The 21,173-nt window shown below is 34.8% G+C and overlaps 3 protein-coding genes across 11 annotated transcripts in view; 2 read left to right on the top strand and 1 right to left on the bottom strand.

The window, feature by feature from the left end:
- LOC106880386 (transmembrane protein 214-A) overlaps positions 1–5,005 on the top strand; it is a 36,713-nt gene extending 31,708 nt beyond the window's left edge. For all 3 annotated transcript variants that reach the window (XM_052974659.1, XM_014930293.2, XM_014930294.2), the window contains exons 8-16: positions 131–272; positions 1,108–1,209; positions 1,397–1,488; positions 2,064–2,214; positions 2,942–3,059; positions 3,284–3,380; positions 3,509–3,677; positions 4,261–4,412; positions 4,733–5,005. In XM_052974659.1, coding sequence (XP_052830619.1) covers positions 131–272; positions 1,108–1,209; positions 1,397–1,488; positions 2,064–2,214; positions 2,942–3,059; positions 3,284–3,380; positions 3,509–3,677; positions 4,261–4,412; positions 4,733–4,859 — 1,150 coding nt within the window. In that variant the 3' untranslated portion in view covers positions 4,860–5,005. The remainder of the gene's footprint in view (positions 1–130; positions 273–1,107; positions 1,210–1,396; positions 1,489–2,063; positions 2,215–2,941; positions 3,060–3,283; positions 3,381–3,508; positions 3,678–4,260; positions 4,413–4,732) is intronic.
- A 667-nt stretch (positions 5,006–5,672) lies between these two features.
- LOC106880384 (deoxyribonuclease TATDN1) lies at positions 5,673–18,392 on the bottom strand. Of its 5 annotated transcripts, none has more exons than XM_014930289.2 (12): positions 18,272–18,392; positions 12,905–12,925; positions 11,865–11,909; positions 11,675–11,724; positions 10,989–11,052; positions 10,754–10,900; positions 10,375–10,417; positions 9,460–9,586; positions 8,608–8,684; positions 7,327–7,397; positions 6,426–6,558; positions 5,673–5,980 (listed from the first exon to the last, which is right to left on the bottom strand). In XM_014930289.2, the coding sequence occupies exons 1-12, from the start codon at positions 18,327–18,329 to the stop codon at positions 5,878–5,880; spliced, it is 939 nt and encodes a 312-aa protein (XP_014785775.1). In that variant the 5' UTR covers positions 18,330–18,392; the 3' UTR covers positions 5,673–5,877. The 5 variants fall into 5 exon arrangements, with proteins under 5 accessions (XP_014785775.1, XP_014785777.1, XP_014785778.1 ...); XM_014930291.2 differs by having other exon boundaries at positions 9,460–9,523; XM_014930292.2 differs by lacking the exon at positions 18,272–18,392 and adding an exon at positions 14,551–14,643.
- Positions 14,734–21,173, top strand: part of LOC106880383 (mRNA export factor) — a 16,126-nt gene continuing 9,686 nt past the window's right edge. Inside the window, exon 1 of one of the 3 annotated variants that reach the window (XM_014930287.2) lies at positions 14,734–14,873. The gene's annotated coding sequence lies outside the window, so the exon portion shown is untranslated. Of the gene's footprint in view, positions 14,874–19,975; positions 20,121–21,173 lie in introns of those variants that run through there. The other 2 variants (XM_014930288.2, XM_052974660.1) reach the window with 2 other exon arrangements.

Here is a 21,173-nt window from a genome sequence, read left to right as displayed (position 1 = left end):
TTTTTTGAAAGATTGGAGAATGTTGTAATCTTTTTATTTCATGTTATTCGAAAAATCTTTGTTATTGAAATAAATATATTCATATTTGATTTTTTAATCCATACTACAATATGAATTTATATTTTTTCAGTATTCACAAGAATGTGTCTTCTGCATACGGAGTAATTTCTGTAAAGGAATATTTCTACATCCTTGATTTGATATATAACACTAACATCAATATACAAAATGATTTACGGAAAAAATTAAAAGTGTTAAATGCAAAATTGAAGGTAAATACCTTTTTTTTTATTTTACCTTTGTCTTGTCAGGGTTTCCCTTGAAATTCTTTGTAGGGTTAAAATATTTTGTTTTTAGATTCAAATCTTAGCTAATTCAAACTTTGATGTTCAGTTTTATGGAGGAAGGCTTGATAAGATACGTCACCTGTATCACCTATATCAATCAGACTCTCAGATGTTGTTACACACCATTGGTCACTGGGCACTTCCAATCTTTCTTGATTGTACCCTCCTTTTCTGCTTCAAGGTCCACACAGACAACTTACCACCACTATTCTATATCTTCCCACTCCACCTGATCATCCCCACCTCACCTTCTCTTCTAAAATGTGAGTAGCCATGTAGCCCCTCAACTGCAAGAGACCTGTTCTGCTCTAATCCTTTGTCATATTTTAACCCATCATCCCCTAGCATAAGGCTACCTTTCTTGGGGCTCTTAGTCTTGCAAGTAGTATGACATCCTCACTAATGCTGGTGGCAGGGGGGAAAAAAGGGACCCAGTACATGTTTCTTTTATCTTTATTCTACTTTGAGAAACATCAGTCTTCTTTTTTTTTTTCCTTTTTTTTTTTTTCAGCATTAAATTCACTGTTCATAATGTCTGTCTGTATGCATTGCATCTGTCCCTTTTCAAATTTTTGTCTACCTGTTTTAACCTTTTGTGTTGTCTGTCTGTCCATCTCATATTCCCTTCATTCCATTTTTATTTCTCCTATCAGATTATTTAAATACTTCTTGATTTTCTTGTTCTTTTCCCATTGTTTATATTCTGTTCAAAAGTGCTTTATTTATTTATTGTAATTGTTGTATATTTTTTTTTCTTAAGGTTATTACATATGGACCAAATCCAGAAAAAACGTTACGATCTTTTTTCCCATCCTACCTCACCAGGTTGAATTCCACATGCTCTCAAGCCTTGAAAACAGAGGTAAGCTTTATAAAATATAAAACAATTTATCTTACTTTCTTGTATTTGAAGAAAACTAGACTAAATATTTAGTCTAGCATATGTGTGTGTGTATCTACCTGTATTTACCTCTGTGTATATATAATAACTAAATGCCAATCAAATCCATAAGTATATTCTCAGATGTTTTGTGCTGTTGATGTTGTAGTTACTGACCAGTTTGGTGAAGTGCCTCTTGAAAGATGACCATTGTTTTAGTCTCTGGCAGCAAATGTATCCAAAGCACCTAAAACAGTCAGGGTATGTTGTTGTCATTGTTGTTTTTGTTTGCATATTTATTAACCTTTCCTTCGCCATTTTGGATTTGTTCTTGTTGTTGTTTATCCCCAGTACTGCCTTTCATTTGTAAGATGTTCATGTGTAAGTTGAGGGAGATTTGTCTGCTATTTCTAGCTGGTCAAGTAATTGTATTAGAAGCTCTCTTGTTGGCTTGTCTTGAATGTCACTGGCAGAAACGTGATAGCAGTCTAGTGTACTGGACTTGTTCTGAGTACTGGAGTCACAGTGCTTAACCATAGTTCTGTGTTGGCATGTTTACATCCCTGTAACTTAGCGGTTTGGCAAAAGACTGATAAAATCAGTGCCAGGCTTAGAAAGTAGTGGTGGGGCCAACTGGTTCAACTAAAATTTATCAAGGTGGTGCCCCAGCATGGCCTCAGTCTAATGACTGAAACAAAAGATTGCAAGCAAAAATAGTTTCACCCTTAAACAGGGGCCTAATGCTATCTAAAATCATAATGTAACATAGATTTAAGAATGATGATTAATTTCTCTTATTTATTTATTTTAAAAAATTTTTCTTGTTCTTTCTCTAGAATTCTGATGACTTATTTGTTTGAGAATTGGAAAAGAATATCAAAAGAGGTGAATCAGAAACTCCTATACGATACTCTTCATTCCTTTTCTGTGACTAATATGGAATTATCAGTGAAGGGTTCCAAAGACCCGTGTTTGTCCATATGCAAGGTATGTATTATGTACATGGTGTGCAGACACAAATTATTCAATATATTTATATATTTATCACTGATTTAATCTGATTCAAATTGCAAGAGGTCACGGGGGAACAATATAAGCTACGTGTTTGTCTTATAGGTGTATATATGTATATGCAAGAATTGGCTGAAAAGTTTAAAGGCCAACCAAGACATTCTCTTGGTGTTGCAGTGAATTTACCCGGAAAGAAACAATGCAGTTGTTAATAAGAAGGGTTGGAATTCTTGCATGCAAGATTTCACAGCTCTAGCATCACTCCTTCATAGTCTGCTTATCAGCTTTTCAACTCACCCTCGTATGTATGTGTGTGTGTATGTATATGTATATATATATATATATATATATATATATATATACACACACATACATGGGGGGGGGGGAGAAAGTCTCTAATTGGGTGGTTGGGCATTACATGCAATAGAACAGATTGGGTTTAGTGACAGGGGTTATCGAAAAAGCAGAAGGGAGGGGATGTTAGGATGGGTTTTGTAGGAGGGCCCAATGCCAGCCTATTACACTGTGTATGTGTGATATGCATGTAGGAGTGTATATGTATGTGTGTATAGTGGAGTACAATGAGGTCGTTGGACCTATTGAATCCTGTCAACTTGTCCAATCTGTGTTAACATGGAACGTAGACATTAAATGATAATGATGATATAGATTCTATGGAATCTGTGAATCTTCTTTTCTACAGGATTTGTTGCAGAAAATGACGCAGCCCCAGTTTCCTTGGTCCCATGTGGTTTTACTCATCATATCTTGTCTGGTATCGTTGTTTTTCATTGATGTTTACCTTGGTGGCAGTTTCAGAGGTAAGGCCTACAAGATTTCATTGTTTCTTTTTTAGTTTTACTTCGTGCACAAAACACTCCACATTGTTCAAGCAGATGATTTAAAGGTGCTGATTCCAGCCATGACCATCTTGTCCTATATGTAAAGATGCTGTTGAAAGTATAAAAACTGCTCCTCTTATTAGAGCAGGACTTCTCTGCTCTAACATATTTCGACATTTTACTATCTTTCTTCTTTTATGTAGGTTCACAGACAGTGCAGTTTCTAGATAGGTTTGGTGTTTTAGATGCTACACTCCATACATGGCAGCGAATAGAGTTCTACTCTTTCAAAACTCGAGTGTAAGTATATTGTTTGCTACTTATTATTAAGGTAGAAAGCTGACAATATTTGAGCACAGGGTTTTGATGTGATTGACTAGCTTCGTCCCTCCTCAAAATTTCAGGCCTTATTATTATTATTATTATAGGTTTCTTAAAGAAAATTCCATAAAATATTACAATGTTGCTGAAAAAACACTGAGACCCTACTTATTGACAGCATGGATGAAGACGAAGGAATTTAGTTTCTATGTTGTTGATGCCACAGCCTCTCAAAGACATTGGTTGCATGTAAAATTATTAGAAGGCAAGGAATGGGTAAGTCAGTTTGCTTTACCAGTTATTCAGTTCTTACTTTCTCTCTCTCTTTTGTTTGCCTGTCTCTTGTTTGCTTTCATTGTCTGTAAGTTTGGGTCAATTGGTTAAGGAAGACATTTAGTTAGGGCTGATTTATAAAGTTTAACCTCCAGTGTTAGGGTGGCTATGAGAAGTTCTACCTTTTGTTGGGTAGAAAACCCATACAGGATGATATGTAGGAGTGATACTGGGTGCACTGAACTGCTTTGTGACCAACCTGCTTGAAACCACCATTCGTTCTATGATACAAATTTCTTGTTTCCATGTTAATGTTCCATACTCCAGCTTAATGATTGAATTTTTAAAATTAAATTCTTCATTATTTAAGAAAAAATCTTAAACAAAAGCAGTGAGTTTCAACAGAAATACAGCAATGAAAGCATTACTAAGTGGGGGTAACCTATAGTTCTGTGTTTGGTTTTAGATAAAATGCTTTCTAGAAAATAAATTCACTTTTGTCATGTTTATCATTTGAGAAGATTTTTTTCTTTCTTAGATATTATTTTATTTGTAACATTTCTTCATTCCTTTTGTCTCATTTCAGCTGTACAATGCATCACCAGAGTTCTGGGACCAACTGATAGATTTCTTCTGGTTATCTCTCTCTTTTCTCCAAGACTACTGCCTCTGGTTATGGCAACATCTCACATATTTCAGCCAAAGTTTCTACACATTCCTCTCAACACGTATCGCAGAGTAAGTGGCTCAAAATGACCAACTTTTCAAACCTTTTTGTTTCAGAGAATTGTTTGTTTACATAAAGTGAACCCTATTCTCCAGCAGATCTGTGGTCAAATTCTACTTGTGATTATCATATCTTTTTTTTTAATTCTTTGGACTTGAATGTGTGTGTGTGTGACACAGACAACTAGTATATATGTTTCTTACAAGGCACATCTTAATTTGAGATGGTCATTAAAATGATAAAAGGGGTTATATAACCAATGCTGAAAATCTTAGCAATTAATTCATTGATAATTTGTTTTTGTTTTAATTTTTTATTTTTAACATTCCAGGGGTGATTTCTCTGTGAAGCATATCCAGGAAACTTTATCAAAAGCATTGGGGGACATCCAGCACGTTACACTGACTTTTGTCCAGTGGTGTAGCAAGTACCTGGAATCTTCTACAGCAACAACTTGAGAATCGGCTGGAATTGGAGGAGGATTTTAATTTTTAAAAATTTGTTAAGACTATTAAATAACGCAAAAACAAACAACTAAAACTAAAAAGAAAGGAGACAAAAGTACTTGTTTGAATAAAAAAATAAATAAAAAAGCTCCTATTAACCAGTTTTCTCTTATTCTTCTTTCACAGCTTTTGGTGTATTTTTGCTGTGCAATGTTTCTGTCTTCTACTGTTGATGAAATGTGACTTCTTTTTTTTTTTTTTCCTTTTTTTAAAGATGAACTTGGGTTAAAGTAAGGGTCAGCGATGGTTGAATCAATAAACAAACTTCTGAGTAGACAAGACAGCAGTAGGTCTTATTAGTCCACCTAGCTCAAAATAGGTGCCGTGAGATATGGTTGTGTTCGTTAGTGTAAGAAGTGACAACACTCTGTAATTGTAGAGTGTATCTGTTAGTTTGTACCTTCACAGAGCTGAGTTTGGTTCCTCCCAGAGAATCTTTACCATCCACTTTTACATGATGGTGCCATGTTAAAAGCACCCAGCACACTGTAAAGTGGTGGTGTTAGAAAGGGCATCTGGCCATGGAAACCAAGCCAATTTTACTTAGCTTGGCGTATCTTCTCAAACACAGCAAACCGCCCGAAATCTTGGTCCTTTGTCATCTCCTCTCTGCGAGGCCCAGCATCTGAAGATCCTTTCTCACCACTTCTTCCAGGGTATACCCCTTCCACAATTCGAGATTGGCACTTTTGAAACAAAAGCAGTGTATTCCAACAGAAATATGGTAATGAACGGATTAAAGTGGACAGAAAAGAAACAACTGAAAACATCAACAGAATTTATTTTTCAGCAAAAGACAATGGTTTAGGTTATAATAAACTGGATGTGGAAACATTTCTTGGTCACATTTAGTCCAATTCAATCTAGTTTGTTTCCCATTCGGTCTTCTCAACTTGCTGATCACAGTCCTAAGCAAGGATTAAACTGTACGTTTTATATATATATAAAATAGAGAGAGTGGTTCATGTAATCAGGATTCTTTGAAGAACATTTCCATTGTATTCCTATAAACTGTTTCTGCAACAGTGTTAATGTCTTCGGACCGAGCTGTTGTTACCACTTCAAGAACTTGGCTGAAATGAGAAAAGTGGAATTTTGAAAATATAAGAAACAAAATTAAGTCTTGTGTTAATAATTTAATGGAGAACAAATACGGCAAATTGAATCATTCAGTTGCTCATCATCATATTTAACGGAGCTGTTTTGGCTTCGTTTCTACAGCTGGATGCCCTTCCAAACAGTGACCACTTCAGAGTTTACTGGGTACTTTATACATGGCATCAGCACATAATTCTAAAAAATTGCTCTTTTACTAGTTTTGGGTGAGGCTATTGCCAAATTGTTAATGTTCTACTGATGAAATGGAATGGAATAAAATAAAATATTTGAAACATTGCATTCAAGAATTTGTCAGCTGATGCTGGAGCACTCAACAAATTCTTGAATGTTAATATTTGATTCTATTTCCTTGCCTTGGAAAAATTTAAAACTTTCTCTCTACCTATACAAGTTACTTACATAATATTTGCAGGTTCATTTCGACTTTTCACACAAAATCCTTTCTCCCATTTCTCTTTCTTCTTTGTTGGGAAAGTTGTCTTAATGAATTTTGCTCCAGCATGGGTCGGCCGAATCTCACACCATGGAGCATCTAGATATGATTTTAGAAAAATAGAAAAGAAGTCAATAACTTGAGCTTATAATTATTTTTTATTTAAACTAGTTTCAAATCAGTATCTGTAACCATGCGGGAACACTATCATTATTTATGCCACCTTGTTTGACAAAATGGTTAGTCCCCATAACTCAGTAGGGAGCGTTTCTCTGGCGTATTATTTTCCTCCCTGGATGGGATGCCAATCTCTTGTAGGATTATTCAGTTTTAATAGCTAAGTGGACACGGAATATAAAATGAAATATTTTGCTCAAGGACACATTGCATTGCCTCGTCCAGAAATCGAACCCACAATCTTACAATCACGAGTCCAACCCCTTAAACCACTGAGCTAATCAGACGCACAATTATAGTCACTGGAATGAAGTTGGGAAATCCATTCCTTCAGCTCAGGTTCCGTTTCATTATGTGGAGTCGATAAAGTTCTCATTCCCCCGCCTTTTCCCCAAAGTGCAAACTGGTAAGGCATCTCTGAGCTTGATTTGCTACGATTTCCAACCCCTCGCCATTTCCCCCAGTAATGCCAGACGCGCGTTCAACCGTTTGCTTGGATTTATTTTCGTTTTACAATCCAATTTGTGTAAGAGACGTAATATAGTGGTGTCTACCATATAGCTTATCATCGTTGATTACTTCCCCTACCGAAATACGGTCTGACTACTTTCATTCATCGTGACGGAACTTATACAAACTCTGATATTGACGAAGAAAATACTAAATGTTAATAAATATCTCATTTCTTACCTGTTTCTATCATCATTCTTTCCAGTGGTATGGAACACATGGCATCAATATTTTCTTGGGTCTTCAAAGAACTTTGAATTTAAAAGATATATAAATTATATTATATTGTATAGCTATCAGTGTACTGTACTGAATGTAAGTCACGTGATCACGTGACCGACCAGACTATCAGATGTTGTTACACATCGCCGGTCACAATGCGTTTTTGCATTGTTTTCGCCTTCAAATGACACCACAGCGCTGGGGGTTGGCGAGCAGGCCAACATTCCTCCCTGATCGAAAGGGGACTGGTGGAATGAAGTGTTTTGCTGAAGAACACAACGTGCCACCCAGGCAGGGAATTGAACCCACGACATAGCGATCATGAGTGAAACAGCCTTACCACTAGATCACACACCCTCACTTAATGTAAGTACGTTGTAAAAAAGCAAATTCACTGCTGCATTCGTCTGGAGATATAATATCTATTACGGCTGTGCTGTGATTGGAAAGCAAACTTTTTACCACACAGTCACACGTGCACCTTATATGTGACCATGTGTGTATCGTTGGCGATTTTCTTTCTCCGTCTCCCCTTCTTTGGACTTCTTCTATATTTCTGATGAAGAGCTCTGCTCGAAACATGAAATCCTCTTTCTTTTCTTTCCTGAGCATCCAATAACACAATTATGTGTACCACATCCTTGCATTTTTTTTTCTTGCTTGTTCTTGTTTGGATTGACTATATATATATGTATGTATGTATGTGTAGTTACACTCTTGGAGTAGTTGGCATTATGAAGGGCATCCAGCCATAGAAACCCTGCCAAATCAGACTGGAGTCTGATGCAGCACCTCAGCTTGCCAGCCCTGGTCAAACCGTCCAACCCATGCCAGCATAAACAACACATGTTTAATGATGATGGTGATGATAGTAGTAGTCCAAGAATCTATAAGTCAGAAAAACAAGCACTCATATATTCACCAAATGAATGAGTACGTTAATACTTATGCATTACAGTTCTACAAATTCATTTCAGCTGAATTTACTGATTGGTTTCAGATGCATGAGAAAAGCTATTAAAAAGACTATGAAGTGGAAAGCTTTTTTTATTTGACAGAGCAAAGTCTGAACAATTCTGTCTTAGATCTGGGAAATTCTCAACCAGACAAGGAACTAGAACACTTTGAAACTCATCTCTTGGCCATAATACCCTGGCCAAAATTGAAAGAAGGAAGAAGTACGTGGAAAAAAAAAAAAGTAAGTAATAATCCAACAAACAGTTGGTAAATGCCACTTACCATCCATTGATGCCAATATAAAGACCTTCTTCTATCAAAGCTGCAGCTTCTTCTTTGCTTCCTGTGAAAGAATGAACCTAAAAAAATGGTTAAATGGTGAAAATATACACATGTACACATACATGCATAGATGCAGACATATACACATGGCCTGGTGACTATATAAAATATTTCACATATATATATATGCACACACACACAGATAGATAGATAGAGAGATACACAACCACATGTATACACATATATATATATTTTATTCTTTTGCTTGTTTCAGTCATTTGACTATGGCCTTGTTATGGGAAAAAGTGTATAACTCTCCTTTTGACCTACGACCTCAGCCATGTCAGGCAAAATTCGAATGGACAGGAGCTGACCTATTTAGGCACAATCTCTGCTGCAGTATGTCTGTCCTTCTAGCTGCCACGGCTGCTATAAATACCATGGTCAACAGAGAGATAGAAAGGTTCATGGCAGACTACTTTCTCAAAATATGCAAGACAAGATGACATAAAGCCAACCATATTGTATCACATAATACTTGTAATCACGTGTCCTTGTCATATAAGGTATCGTTCATTGCTAAGTCTCCCAGAAATACATGTCCAGCTAGGGAGAAATATTACCTTATTAAGGAACAAGTGAAGTTTGCTGACAGGAAGGACATCAGGCCGTAGAAAATCTGGCTCAACAAATTTTGTTTGACCTATGCAAGCATGGAAAATTGGATATTACTATGATTATAATAATGCAGTGGCAATCCAAGGTTTTGAGTGTATTAAGGATCAGAAGTTTGAGTCAAAGAGTCATTGAGAGTGAGTTAGAAGAAACAGGAATTGTTCTGGTTCAACTTACCACTGCTCCTGTAATGCGGTGTTTGTTTCTTTTTATGATGTCCAAAAAATCATCAGAACAGTTTCTGGAATGTAGAAACATTGGTAACTTTACCTCTTCGGCAATGGCAAACTGTTTCTCAAAGTACCTAAAGGTAATAATAAATAATAATAATAATAATAATAATAATAATAACAAGAGCACTCAGAGAGTGCAAACCTCCACCAGCATCCTCTCAATGATTAGCCGGAGATGATTTTTAAAATGAGAATATCTGAAATAAACTCGAATTCTCTCACAGACAAGAATACTGAAAATGAACCCAACCGCTCTCAAAAATTAAGTAAAAAAAAACAGAGAAATAATCCAGAACCCTTGTCCGGTACCAGATCGATCTCAAAATCTAATCAGTTCGTGCTATTCACAAGGCCAAACATCCTTGAAAGTTTTATCCAAAAGTGGTTCTTGAGAAATCTTGTCCACAGACAAACAAACAAGACTGAAAACAATACCTGTGCCTTTGATACGGCAGAGGTAATAATGATTGCAAATTTTGGCACAAGGCCAGCAAAACTCAGAATGGAGCCATGGGCAAGACCCCCAAAAGGATGAAAGTCAAAGCTGAGCTCGGCAGAATTTGGATTTAGAATATAAAGATGGATGAAATGTTGCAAAGCAATTTGCTAGGTGTGCTAACGATTTTGCCAGCTTCATAATAATAATAATAATAATAATAATAATCACCATCTCTCTCTCTCTCCAATCACATCTCATTGTCTTAAAATAAAGGACGCATTGGATAACATGGTCCTGGGTTCTCTGAACATAAAGAATTTGACTGGATGGGCATGGCTGAACTATGTCTTGACCATAAACCTACAACATCAACAAAAAATAACATCAAAACAACAACATAGTACAAAGTGTGTTACTTACTTCAGTTGAATGTCTTTTGGACAGAAATTCAGACGATCGTAATCTGAAAAATATAAGAAATGGAATTTTAATGAAAGACGAGGGTGGTGATGGTGGTGGTGATGGTGATGGTGATTAAGATATGATGGTTTATTGGTTGAAAACTCATACATACATACATAAATATGTATGTATATGTATATATATATATATATATATATATATATATATATATATATATATATATATATATATATAATATACTATTCTGTGATCAACAAAAACATACTCCACCTGGTGAGAGATATATATTATTTAATTACACAATACACATATATATATAGAGAGAGAGACTGAGAGAGAGAGAGAGAAGTAAAGAGTAAGAGTAATATAAACTCACCTAAGCCACATTCCCCAACAGCCACAATTTTGTCCTTGTTGGACAAGATAAGGGTCGTTAAATCCTTGATGTATTTCTCAGGGTCACCAGATTCTTCAAACTCCCCACATCTTGTGGGATGACATCCAGCAGTGCTGAACAAACGTTCTAGAAATAGGACAAATATTATGGCCTTTATATAAAATATAAAATAAATAGATATTTTTGTGAAGGAAATTTACAAAAATTCACAAACCATGTGTCTTGGCCAATTCCAGGCCCTTTTGAGATTCTTCAAGGTTTCCCCCTGTTACCATAATCTGAAAAAGAGGGCATATTAGTCTTAATTGTAGTTGTTGTTCTTGTTGTGCAGCTGGGGGTTAGCTCTGATGAAACAGACCTAAATCAATCTAAAATCAATACATAGAAAGTCTCTGTGCAGTCAGTTGATCTGCTAGAAATATCAGTCAAACAAACTGGCCATCTGATAAACCTGCCAGAGATTGCTCCTAATAGGACAAAGTTATTATTATTAAGTGATCTGAATTAAAACCTATTAGAATTTCATGTTAATTTAAGTTGCAAATACCACCTTATTAAAGACAAAGTTCTTCATTATTTTCAAAATTATTTGAAACAACAGAAATATGGTAACCATCCCTTCTTCTATTAGACAAACGTTCAGTGTAAAAGTGATCTAAATAAAAACCTTTACTTAAAACTTCATGAAAATTTACATTCTAAGCATTAGCTTAATAATGGCAAACATATCTTTCTAAATTCTTCATTATCATATGCCATCATCATCATCATTCCATAGATAGATAGGTAGATAGATAGATAGACAGATAGATAGACAGACAGATAGACAGATGGATGGATGGATAGATAGATAGACAGACAGATAGATAGACAGATACAAAAAGAAAGACTCATACAAACCTTTTCAAGTCCTTGATTAAAAGCTCTTTTTAGCACCTCATCTAAGTCACCTGGAATAAAGTGATAAAGAATTCCATGGTAACAGAAATGATTGAGTCATTAACCATACTTCAATACTCTAGTGATATGACCAACTGTGACTCTTCTTCTCTCACACACACACAAATAAATAATAAGATGAATGACTTACCTTCATGTTTTTTGGAACCATGGTAGCATCCTTCATACATCGGATCTACAAGAAAAATGAAATGAGAATGATTAAAACACGTATTTTTTCTGTCTTTGTTGCTAGTCTTAACCATAAACTTTGTCCCTATCCTTGTAATTTCTTCATCCCAGTCACTAAGACTCAGTTACATGATTATCCTCCTTTTCTTGTCTTGTCTTCACTGTATCAAGTGCCTAACAACTATATCCAATGGTTGTTAATGCCGTTAAAGAAGTAGGTCTATCTCAAGGTGCAGAAACTGTCAGAAAACTTTGTAAGACAGCTGATGAAGGTTAAAGTTCTTTTTTTTTTCTCTTTGATAAAAGCATGTAGTTACATGCTTTTATCATTTGTGCGGTCAAGATATTTGCCTCTAAATTATATTGTTTCAGGCTTAGTCCTACCTCATGGCATCTTGAGCAATTATCTGATGGAAACTGAAAGAAGCCACTTGTATGTATATTAAATATACATACATATATATGTATGTATATATATATATATATATATATATATATATATATATATATATATATATATATATATATATATATATACATATATATATATGTATATATATACACATACATATGTATATATATACACATACATATATGTGTGTATATATATATATATATATATATATATATATGTATGTATGTATAATATACATACAAGTGGCTTCTTTCAGTTTCCATCAGATAATGTGTGTGTGTGTGTGCAATAATTGTCAACCAGTGTAACTGACATACAGGCAGTGCTGTTCATTTTCAATCTTCCATGAAAACATGTTTGGCCATGGAGAAATACTAACTTGCTTGGAAACAGGAGTTGGTTGGCAACAAAAAAGGCATCCGGCCTTAGAAAATCTGTCTCAATGAATTTTGTCTGACCCATGCAAGTATTGAAAAATGACGTTGATAATGATTCTCTCTCTCTCTCTCACACACACACACACACTCTAACACAATTTCCTGTCTAAGCCTATGAGAAACAAGACATTGAAAATTTGCACTTACCTGTTAAGTTTGCTCCAATATCTGTAAATATTTAAACAACATCAATAATAATGAAGCAAATTTTAAAAAATATTTCGTACAAGTGTATCTAAAAACATATATGCATCAAATGAATAGTAAACACTACATTTTATAAAGAGGTACAAAAAGTGAATTTGTGTGTGCATCTGTGTATGCATACAGATTGAATTTTCAACTAGATATTACAAAAACATTCATAAGTTAATCCAAACAAGAAGTTTTCAGCCGGTTTTTCCAGATATATTTGGAGATTGAAAGAAACTAGTGACAGCACATTTTATATAACTCTGTCTATTCTTATTTTTGCTTCTGCTTAAAAGTATGGGAGTAACAGAAATAACCTGAATTATCATCTTTGCATATATATATATATATATATATATATATAGGGAGAATTCACAAAAACACAAAAGATGAAGGCAGGTGGTGTAGACAACAAACAGATGTATTAGTATAACGCTTGGGAAGTGAAAAAGTTTTTAACGTTTCGAGCCTACGCTCTTACACAGAAAGAAACAGGGAGAGAAATCGAAGAATGTGTAGTGGCTAGCGATCTATCATGGCGAGTGTATATCTTGGTATCATTGTATAAGGGGAAGAAAGACAGGTATTATGTAATACACAAATATGAATTAGTGTTGAAATAGGGATGTCGGTGTCGGAGGGGCAACAGGTAAATTCCTGCCACCTGTTGAAATGTCAATGAAGTTTATATATATATATATATATATATATATATATAGACATATACACATATATATGAATATAAACAATGAAGAACAAACAAGGAACTGTATTATCAGACGGTCAGGAAGGGATGGCAAGTTCGAAGGAAGGGACACGTGGTTACATTTTGAAATGACCGGAATATATATTGTTGTGTCTAAGGAGAATCATTATGCCAATATTAACACATGCACCGGTTTAATTCCACTCAGTTTTATTATTAATCAATTGGTTAAATATCCAAACGAATTATTTAACTTCGTTAAACAGTTAGTCGTTTGTTTATATATCTCCTGTGTGCATGTTTGTATTTGTCTCCCACCATAGCTTCGCAACCGGTGTTGGTTTGTTTATGTCAACGTCACTGAAGGTTAGGCAAAAAAGAAGGGACCGATAGAATCTGCACAAGGCTTAGAAAAAAAGTACAGGGATCGATGTGTTCGATTAAACCAGCCAAGGCACTCCAGTATGGCCGCAGGCTAAGTAAAAGATATATATATACATGTATGTGTATTTATATATATGAACAAATAATACGCACACTCAATAACATATTGAGTACTGTCTTCTTTTAACCATTTCTGTCTATTTCTACAGATAATCACTAATTTCTTTTCTAAAGATCATTAAAAAAAAAAGCAAAGAAGAGTAAAAAGAAAAAAATCTGAGGAAGCTTAAGGAATCGAAACTGCATCGACATTTCAACGGGTGGCGGGAATTTACCTGTTGCCCCTCCGACGCCGGCATGTCTATTTCAACACTAATTCATATTTGTATATTACATAATACCTGTCTTTCTTCTCCATATACAATGATACCAAGATACACATAGTCTATATATATATATATATGTATATATCTACATACATGTTAAAGGAAACAAACACGTTTTCACACACATGATCTCTCAGTGTTTCATACAATCAAACACACACACACAACAGGCTGTTGTTGTCGGAAGTTTTAACGAAGTTGAAGGAAATATCTAATGGAGGCATCTGGAAGAAAGTGTGTCAGATGCTGAGTGAATTAAAATCAAAGTGACCAATGAGCTGCGGCTTCAGCCGGTTTAGTAAACAGCGATTGGTCAGTGATCGGAATCATTAATTACGTCACGTAGGTGTCCAGTGTTAAGCTGGCTGGGGTGGAAGTCAGGACGGAACTTCTGGTTATTTACTGTTGTTTTGCAAAAAAAGCAACAGTGAACCCTCTTCTAAAGATGGTAAGTACAACAATAATATCGATATCTATCATTCAAGGAACGTAAATGTATGGATTTTAACTTTAAAATGTCCTTCCGCGGTAAATTAATTTCATTCACATTTGTTTTGTTTGTGTGAATTTAAAATTTTTATTTATGTAATTGTTCATTTCATTGGCGACCGGTTTCGATTCCCGGTCAACGCCAAATAATGCACCATCACTACCGTTGACAGCAACAATATAACCACGAGGAAGCTTCTAGGTTATTTGTTCTTAACCGTTTTAATATCAGGACCAGATCAAAAAACTTAATTTTTTTTTTTAGGGGGTCGCACCAAAAAAAAAAAAAAAAGATATAACTGAATTAAAGAAAATGTTATATTTATAAAGAGAAGACCATCGTGAGGAGGGGGTTCTAGAAGGATTTTTGAGGGCTGCATGCGGCCCTGGGAGCGAGCAGCGGTGAAGAACCGCTGCTCTATAGACCTGCTAAAAATAATAGCCAAGTCACACTCCAAACAAGAAAGGACATATCTAACTATGAGAGTCCTTATATTACTTTTACAAAGACGGGACAGTCATGGTTAGGATGGACTTATGATCATAGGTTGTACTCACTCAGAGTTGACCTGGTGTTAAACAAACAACGGCAACAATATTTTATTTTTAAAAATCTTGGTCCATCCATTCATCTAATCTCTCTTTTAAAATGTTCTCCGATCTTTCTGGTCCTTGAATAGCAAGGAACTCTTTATACGTTCAAGTTATATATATGTCTTGCGAAATAGTTCGACATATTTCTTAAAAGCAAAAAAGCTTATTTGAATGGCCTTGGAAGTAAGAAGAAACGAATGCTACACTTCCCTGTCTTATAAATATTTTGATGACGGAATGTCTTCTCTAGAGGACTTGAAACGGGACCTTTTCACTTGTTTATAAACATATCTGCAGTACCTTTCCTTGTACTCAAGGAATGATTTGATTAAAACTTTTTGTTTCTACATAAAATCTAAACAGTCTTAAGAATCGAGTCTTCATTTGCTCATTCTCAGAATATTTTCGTTTAGCTGTTACAGGTTTTTCTTTTCGTGTCTTGTTTGTAAATAAAAACGATTACAAACTTCTAGATTTTGTAAATAAAAAAAAAAGCAAGTTTAACTTGACATTATTCTGTTTTCTATTTAATTAATTGAATTAAAACGAACTCGAACAACACGGCAGCGTGGCAGTCAAACTGAGTAATGTATAAACTTCATAATAATTATCCACTGTGGTGGCTATATTAATAGTAGTAGTAGTAGTAGTAATAATCATTTATTTGAGAACAAAAGATTATTCTTTTCGAAGGGGCCTGTCCCTGTGTGATCGTTTGACTTGTTAAAAATAGCAACCAAATCTCTGAAATCACACCCGAAGCATCCTTAAGGACTACATTATCCTGTGATTGATATTAAAGGTAGGTGATTACGGTTGAATTACCTTTGATTGTAATTCTGCATTAACCAAAGCTGGTCTGGCCCTTAAACTACAACAGTTCTGAAAGTGGGAGCTTCACTCTTCAGGGAGGCCCACTCTACTAGAAATAGCAGCCAAATATCCCTCAGTCTAGAGCTACCGAATCCCCACCTCACCCACTATCTTTCTCAAATATTTATAACAAAGATAGAAAGAACTTTTTTTTTTTAACATAAGAGATCGAAACTTGATAAAAAGAAAAAAACTGAAATTATTTTAACGAAGCTATTTCATTGTTTGATATTGTTTGGAAAATAAGTGGTCATTTTTATCGGCTAGAAATAGCAATCAAATCTCCCTGAACAATTAGTAAAGATCTGGGGTAAATACCCGACCCCACCTTTTTGGTTGTTGGTTAAAACATTTAGAAGAAATATATCAATAATAATAATAATGATTAATTCTGAAGTTGTAACATTTAAATTCAAAGGAAGACTATTATAACAATTGTAATCTTAAAGAAGACGGTAAGACGATTCGATAATATTTCGGCATTGTCTGCCGTTAATTCAATATTTCATTTTTCTAGGAATATAAATTTAACAAAAATGAATTAGTGGTTTTATGGGCTGCATGTGTTGCTACCATTTGACCATATTCCGCACCGTGGATGTGTCTGTGATTGATTATAAAAACCGGAATTGGTTTGGCGGAAAGCGAAACTGCACGAACCGCACGCGACAGTATCTTTGACTATATATATAAAGGCATAACTATATATATAAAATGCATATTTTTGAGTGATATTTTACAAAGATACGTTTTTAGAGTGTAGATTACGATTATGTCGATTACATAGCATTTTCGGCGGGATTCTAATCGCAGTACACCATATAACCCCACATGCGAATTTGTTATACACACTGGAATTTGTTCGGTTATGAAAAGATTTTCTCTAATCCCCGCCCCTCATAAATTTTCACACTTTTTCCGAATTTTTTTTTTTTCATCACAGTATTAAAATACAGTCAGTCCGAATTTGCTATTAGTTTCTGTTTTATAATTGTTGAAATCCTAATTCAAAAAGTTTAAATGCACACAGCCTAGATCGAAACCACGGCTAAGTCAACCTTATACAATGTGTTCTTGATGTAAATAAGTCGACTTGTCAACTGGTATCAAGGTGGACGGTCTGAGCTATTTCTTCAGTTTTTATCTCCATTCGCGTCATTTATATGCGAATCTGTGTGCGCCCTATGTCTGACTATTAAGTTTGACTCCCAAAATTCGGGTGTCTTTATCATATTGGTAGGACATCAAGAGTTCATGGTCGTTACTGTTAACCGTTTCTAGTCAGTGTGACGTTAAAGGTCGCCGTCAATGTTTACTTGTTACTATGTAGTACACTTTTAATTATCATCATTAATCATTTAACGTCAGTTTCCCATCTGTTTACCGTGTTCTAATATGCCGGTCCTGGTGAATATATGCCACGTTGTGTTTCCCTGTGCTTTTCATGGCCTTCAATCAGTTTCATCGGCAAAATTTCACTTTGTGTCGCTGTACTTTCTGAAGGTTTAGATGCTACACAATCACATTTTCATTCAATTACACCCATATTCCCGTGTAATTAATCAACCAATTTGGCGCAATGTTGGCGCTTTTTTTTTATGTATTGTGATTTTAATCGTATTCCTACCAAACACATGCACAAAGCCACCTATTTAGAGAGAGGGTTAGTCTATTATACTTCTGTTCGCATCTAGGATGCTATATAGCAACATTAAATCCACTTCAGTATTTGACTAATGCTTAATTTTATTTAAACGACTTCAGAAGGATGGGAAGGAAAACTCCTCTTCGACAGGATTTGAACTCAAAACGTACTGGGACGTATCACTAAGGCCAATAAGAGCTGTGCTGATTTATTTGTTATAAAACTAGAGTGAATGAAGAACCTACCAATAAACTTGAACATGTTGGTAATTAGACGCGTAACAACTCGACGTGAATTAATCATCCAAGCCAATGCACTTGCCTCTATCTTGGGACGGAGTTTAATTGAATGGTCGCTTATATACACGAATATAGTGGTGTTAGTGCGTGGAGCTATGATGTAAGCGACCTCGCAAAAAAACTTAGCTTTTCTATTTTAATTAACAAACTTTTAATTACAATAAATAAATAAATGAAATCCGAAAAAGGCTATTCATGGTCAGGGTCGTCAACATGGTTAATAGAATTACTAAAATGAGTTGATATGTTGTGAGAAGAAGCCAGTTTTAATTAGAAATGTTTTGATAATTTTTAAATGAGAGTTTAAGGGAGTCGCATTTCTCACGGAACTTTTATCTTATTTTACAAATGTCTAAAAATTCCTCGCGTTTGCTTCTTCTTTCGTTCTGACTTTGCAATGATTCTCTAAACCCTTGTTGATGGTTGTTTCATCCTTAAAATCCCGAACTATTGACTCTTAGAGTAGATCTAAGAATGCGAGTAGTTTCTGCTTCCTTCATATTAAAATACTTTATTTAGATTCCCCCAACTGTCTAAGCGATTTTGCTTGAAATAATATTTAAAATAGATATCTATTGGCAAAACGTTTAAAACACCCAGCCACCAAAAAACAAAAAGGTGTAATAGGTGTAAAAAAATGTAATAAATTAATATGAAAACAAAAAATTGCACCAACGAACCGGGGGTGGGGAGAGGACTTTCGGAAAATTCACAAAATGCGATTTTTTCCCTAACTTTTAGGAAAATGAAATTTTATATAAATACCTTTCAAATGGCATAGATTACGATTATAAAGAAATTTGTGGGGAAACTTTTTTCCGAGGACTTTCGATGAGAAAGAAATTCATAAATTGTTTTGTTGCTTGAATGTAATGGGAAAAAAATGGTTTAAAAAAAATTTATTAGATTCATTTATTTTTCGTTTGAGTAATAGAAAAAGTAAATGAGTGGAAATAGAACCGGTGTGCGTGTGTTAATCAGGCATTAAAACAGAATAACTCTTCCCAGATACAATAAAAATATGCTTCAACACACGAATTCACATAAAGAATCTTGCATACCAAATAAAAACGAAATAATAGAAAAAGGTTTTTAAAAAGATCCCAATGGTGGAGATATGCTAGAAACAACAGCTAAATCGTCCTTAACTCTTTTCCCACAGTGAAACTCCGTTCAGCACTCTATTTATGAATTTGTTTCTCTCCATGGTACAGGAGATCTTTAATTTCTTTCACTTCAAAAGTCTTTTATCGTAATCTATGCCGTTTGCAAGGTTTTTATATAAAATTTCATGAAAACAAATTATATTCATTTTCCTAAAACAATTAGATCTTGGCTGGGACTTCGTTGACTCCCTGACTCTAAAAGATGGTTTAATGGTGTAGAATTTTATTTGTACACAGTTCCTGTTTAAAACCCAGGTTAGCCCTGACTTAACACGATTTAGATCAACTAAATCCATTTTCTTTTGACATTTCATGGCATACTCTGATCACTGCTCCCGCTCTTTTATAAGATTGTATGGTGGGGGTTGAATGAAATGTGGCTGCTATTTCTAGCTACGAAATAGAGGCTACCTCATAATTCATAATGGCCGTAATAATATTATCGCTCTCTCTCTCTCTTTTCACCCTCTCTATCTCGTCTCTCCTATCCCTTTCTCTCGCTCTTGTTTCTCCCTTTCTCTATCAATCTCTCCCTTTCTGAAAGCTTGGGTCGCTTACATCAATTAATCAGAGAGTGAAGACCCAGGAGGAGGTAAGTGGCCCATCTAAGATCTCTGACAACCTGTCGGGTAAGCGCCAACTTTCTCTTTTGAGAAATTTCACTTGAAAATCGATGGATCAATGAATGGTCAATCGCTTTTCTTGTTTTGTACATTTTTGTTCTTTTTAAACAACTCCATCCACCCAAAACATTGCAGACCAGCAGCATTTTCTGAAAAAAATGATTCATACGGAAACGATTATTATTATTACAATGACTCTCTGTGCGATTTTGTATTCTATAATATTTCTCTTCGTTTATATCTTGTGGCAAATTCATTTGTTATTAAAATAAAACGGTTGTTATTTTCGCGATTGTTGTTTGTAGAATGGAAGAAAGTGTGGAGATTCGCTCTTTCCTTAGATCTGATTATAAACAAGTGCGTGTTTGTTAATTTGGCATTTTCAAATTCCCATGTTGGAAGAAAAAATAACGCAAGAAACGTTACATTTCTGCCATTTTTTTTTTTAATCCAAACTGAATAATAATAATTTCTTAAATATCTATAATTATATATTGGCGCTGCTATTTTATTGACGTAGTTTAGTTAAGATGATTGACACTTACCAACGGGGTGGAGGATCACTATTGTTATAGTAAAGGGGAAAAAATAAAATCCTGTAAATTATTAGGAAATCGAAATAGTCTTCGGTGACGCCACAACATTATCTATATATATAAAAATGAGAATGTCTGTTTGTCTGTCTGTGTGTGTGTGTGTGTATCCCTAAAACTCGAGAATTACGCAACCAATTTCATTCAAATTTTACACATGCCTTACTTAGGGTTCCAGTTGTGTTTTAGTCAAAAAAAATTTTTTAACTTCTTGCAGAGTTCGAGCCCACGGCAACATAATATCTCCTCCACTATTTAAGTTTTATATGTCAAAAGTGAAACAAAAACACTCATGTCAAATACTTTCACTTTAAAAATGGAACTATTCCGCTAACTGAAACAATCACATTTCGATACTGTAATGACAGATACTTTCAGAGAGAGAGAGAGAGATGTATATGTATATATATATATATAGATGTATATGTACACGTATATGTATAGATATATATGCATACATGTATAT

Source organism: Octopus bimaculoides, chromosome 19 (assembly GCF_001194135.2).
Source record: "Octopus bimaculoides isolate UCB-OBI-ISO-001 chromosome 19, ASM119413v2, whole genome shotgun sequence".
NCBI classification, from domain to species: domain Eukaryota; kingdom Metazoa; phylum Mollusca; class Cephalopoda; order Octopoda; family Octopodidae; genus Octopus; species Octopus bimaculoides.
Note: the sequence above shows the minus strand (reverse complement) of the source record. Positions and strands in the feature narration are given on the sequence as shown.

Excerpts from the sequence above, each read along its gene's own strand:
- LOC106880384 (XM_014930289.2), bottom strand. The coding sequence starts at position 18,329 with ATGATTAATTCACGTCGAGTTGTTACGCGTCTAATTACCAACATGTTC. Across the intron at positions 11,725-11,864 it reads TGGTTCCAAAAAACATGAAG|GTGACTTAGATGAGGTGCTA; the intron begins GTAAGTCATTCA and ends ACTTTATTCCAG. Across the intron at positions 5,981-6,425 it reads AATGAACCTGCAAATATTAT|CCAAGTTCTTGAAGTGGTAA; the intron begins GTAAGTAACTTG and ends TTCTCATTTCAG.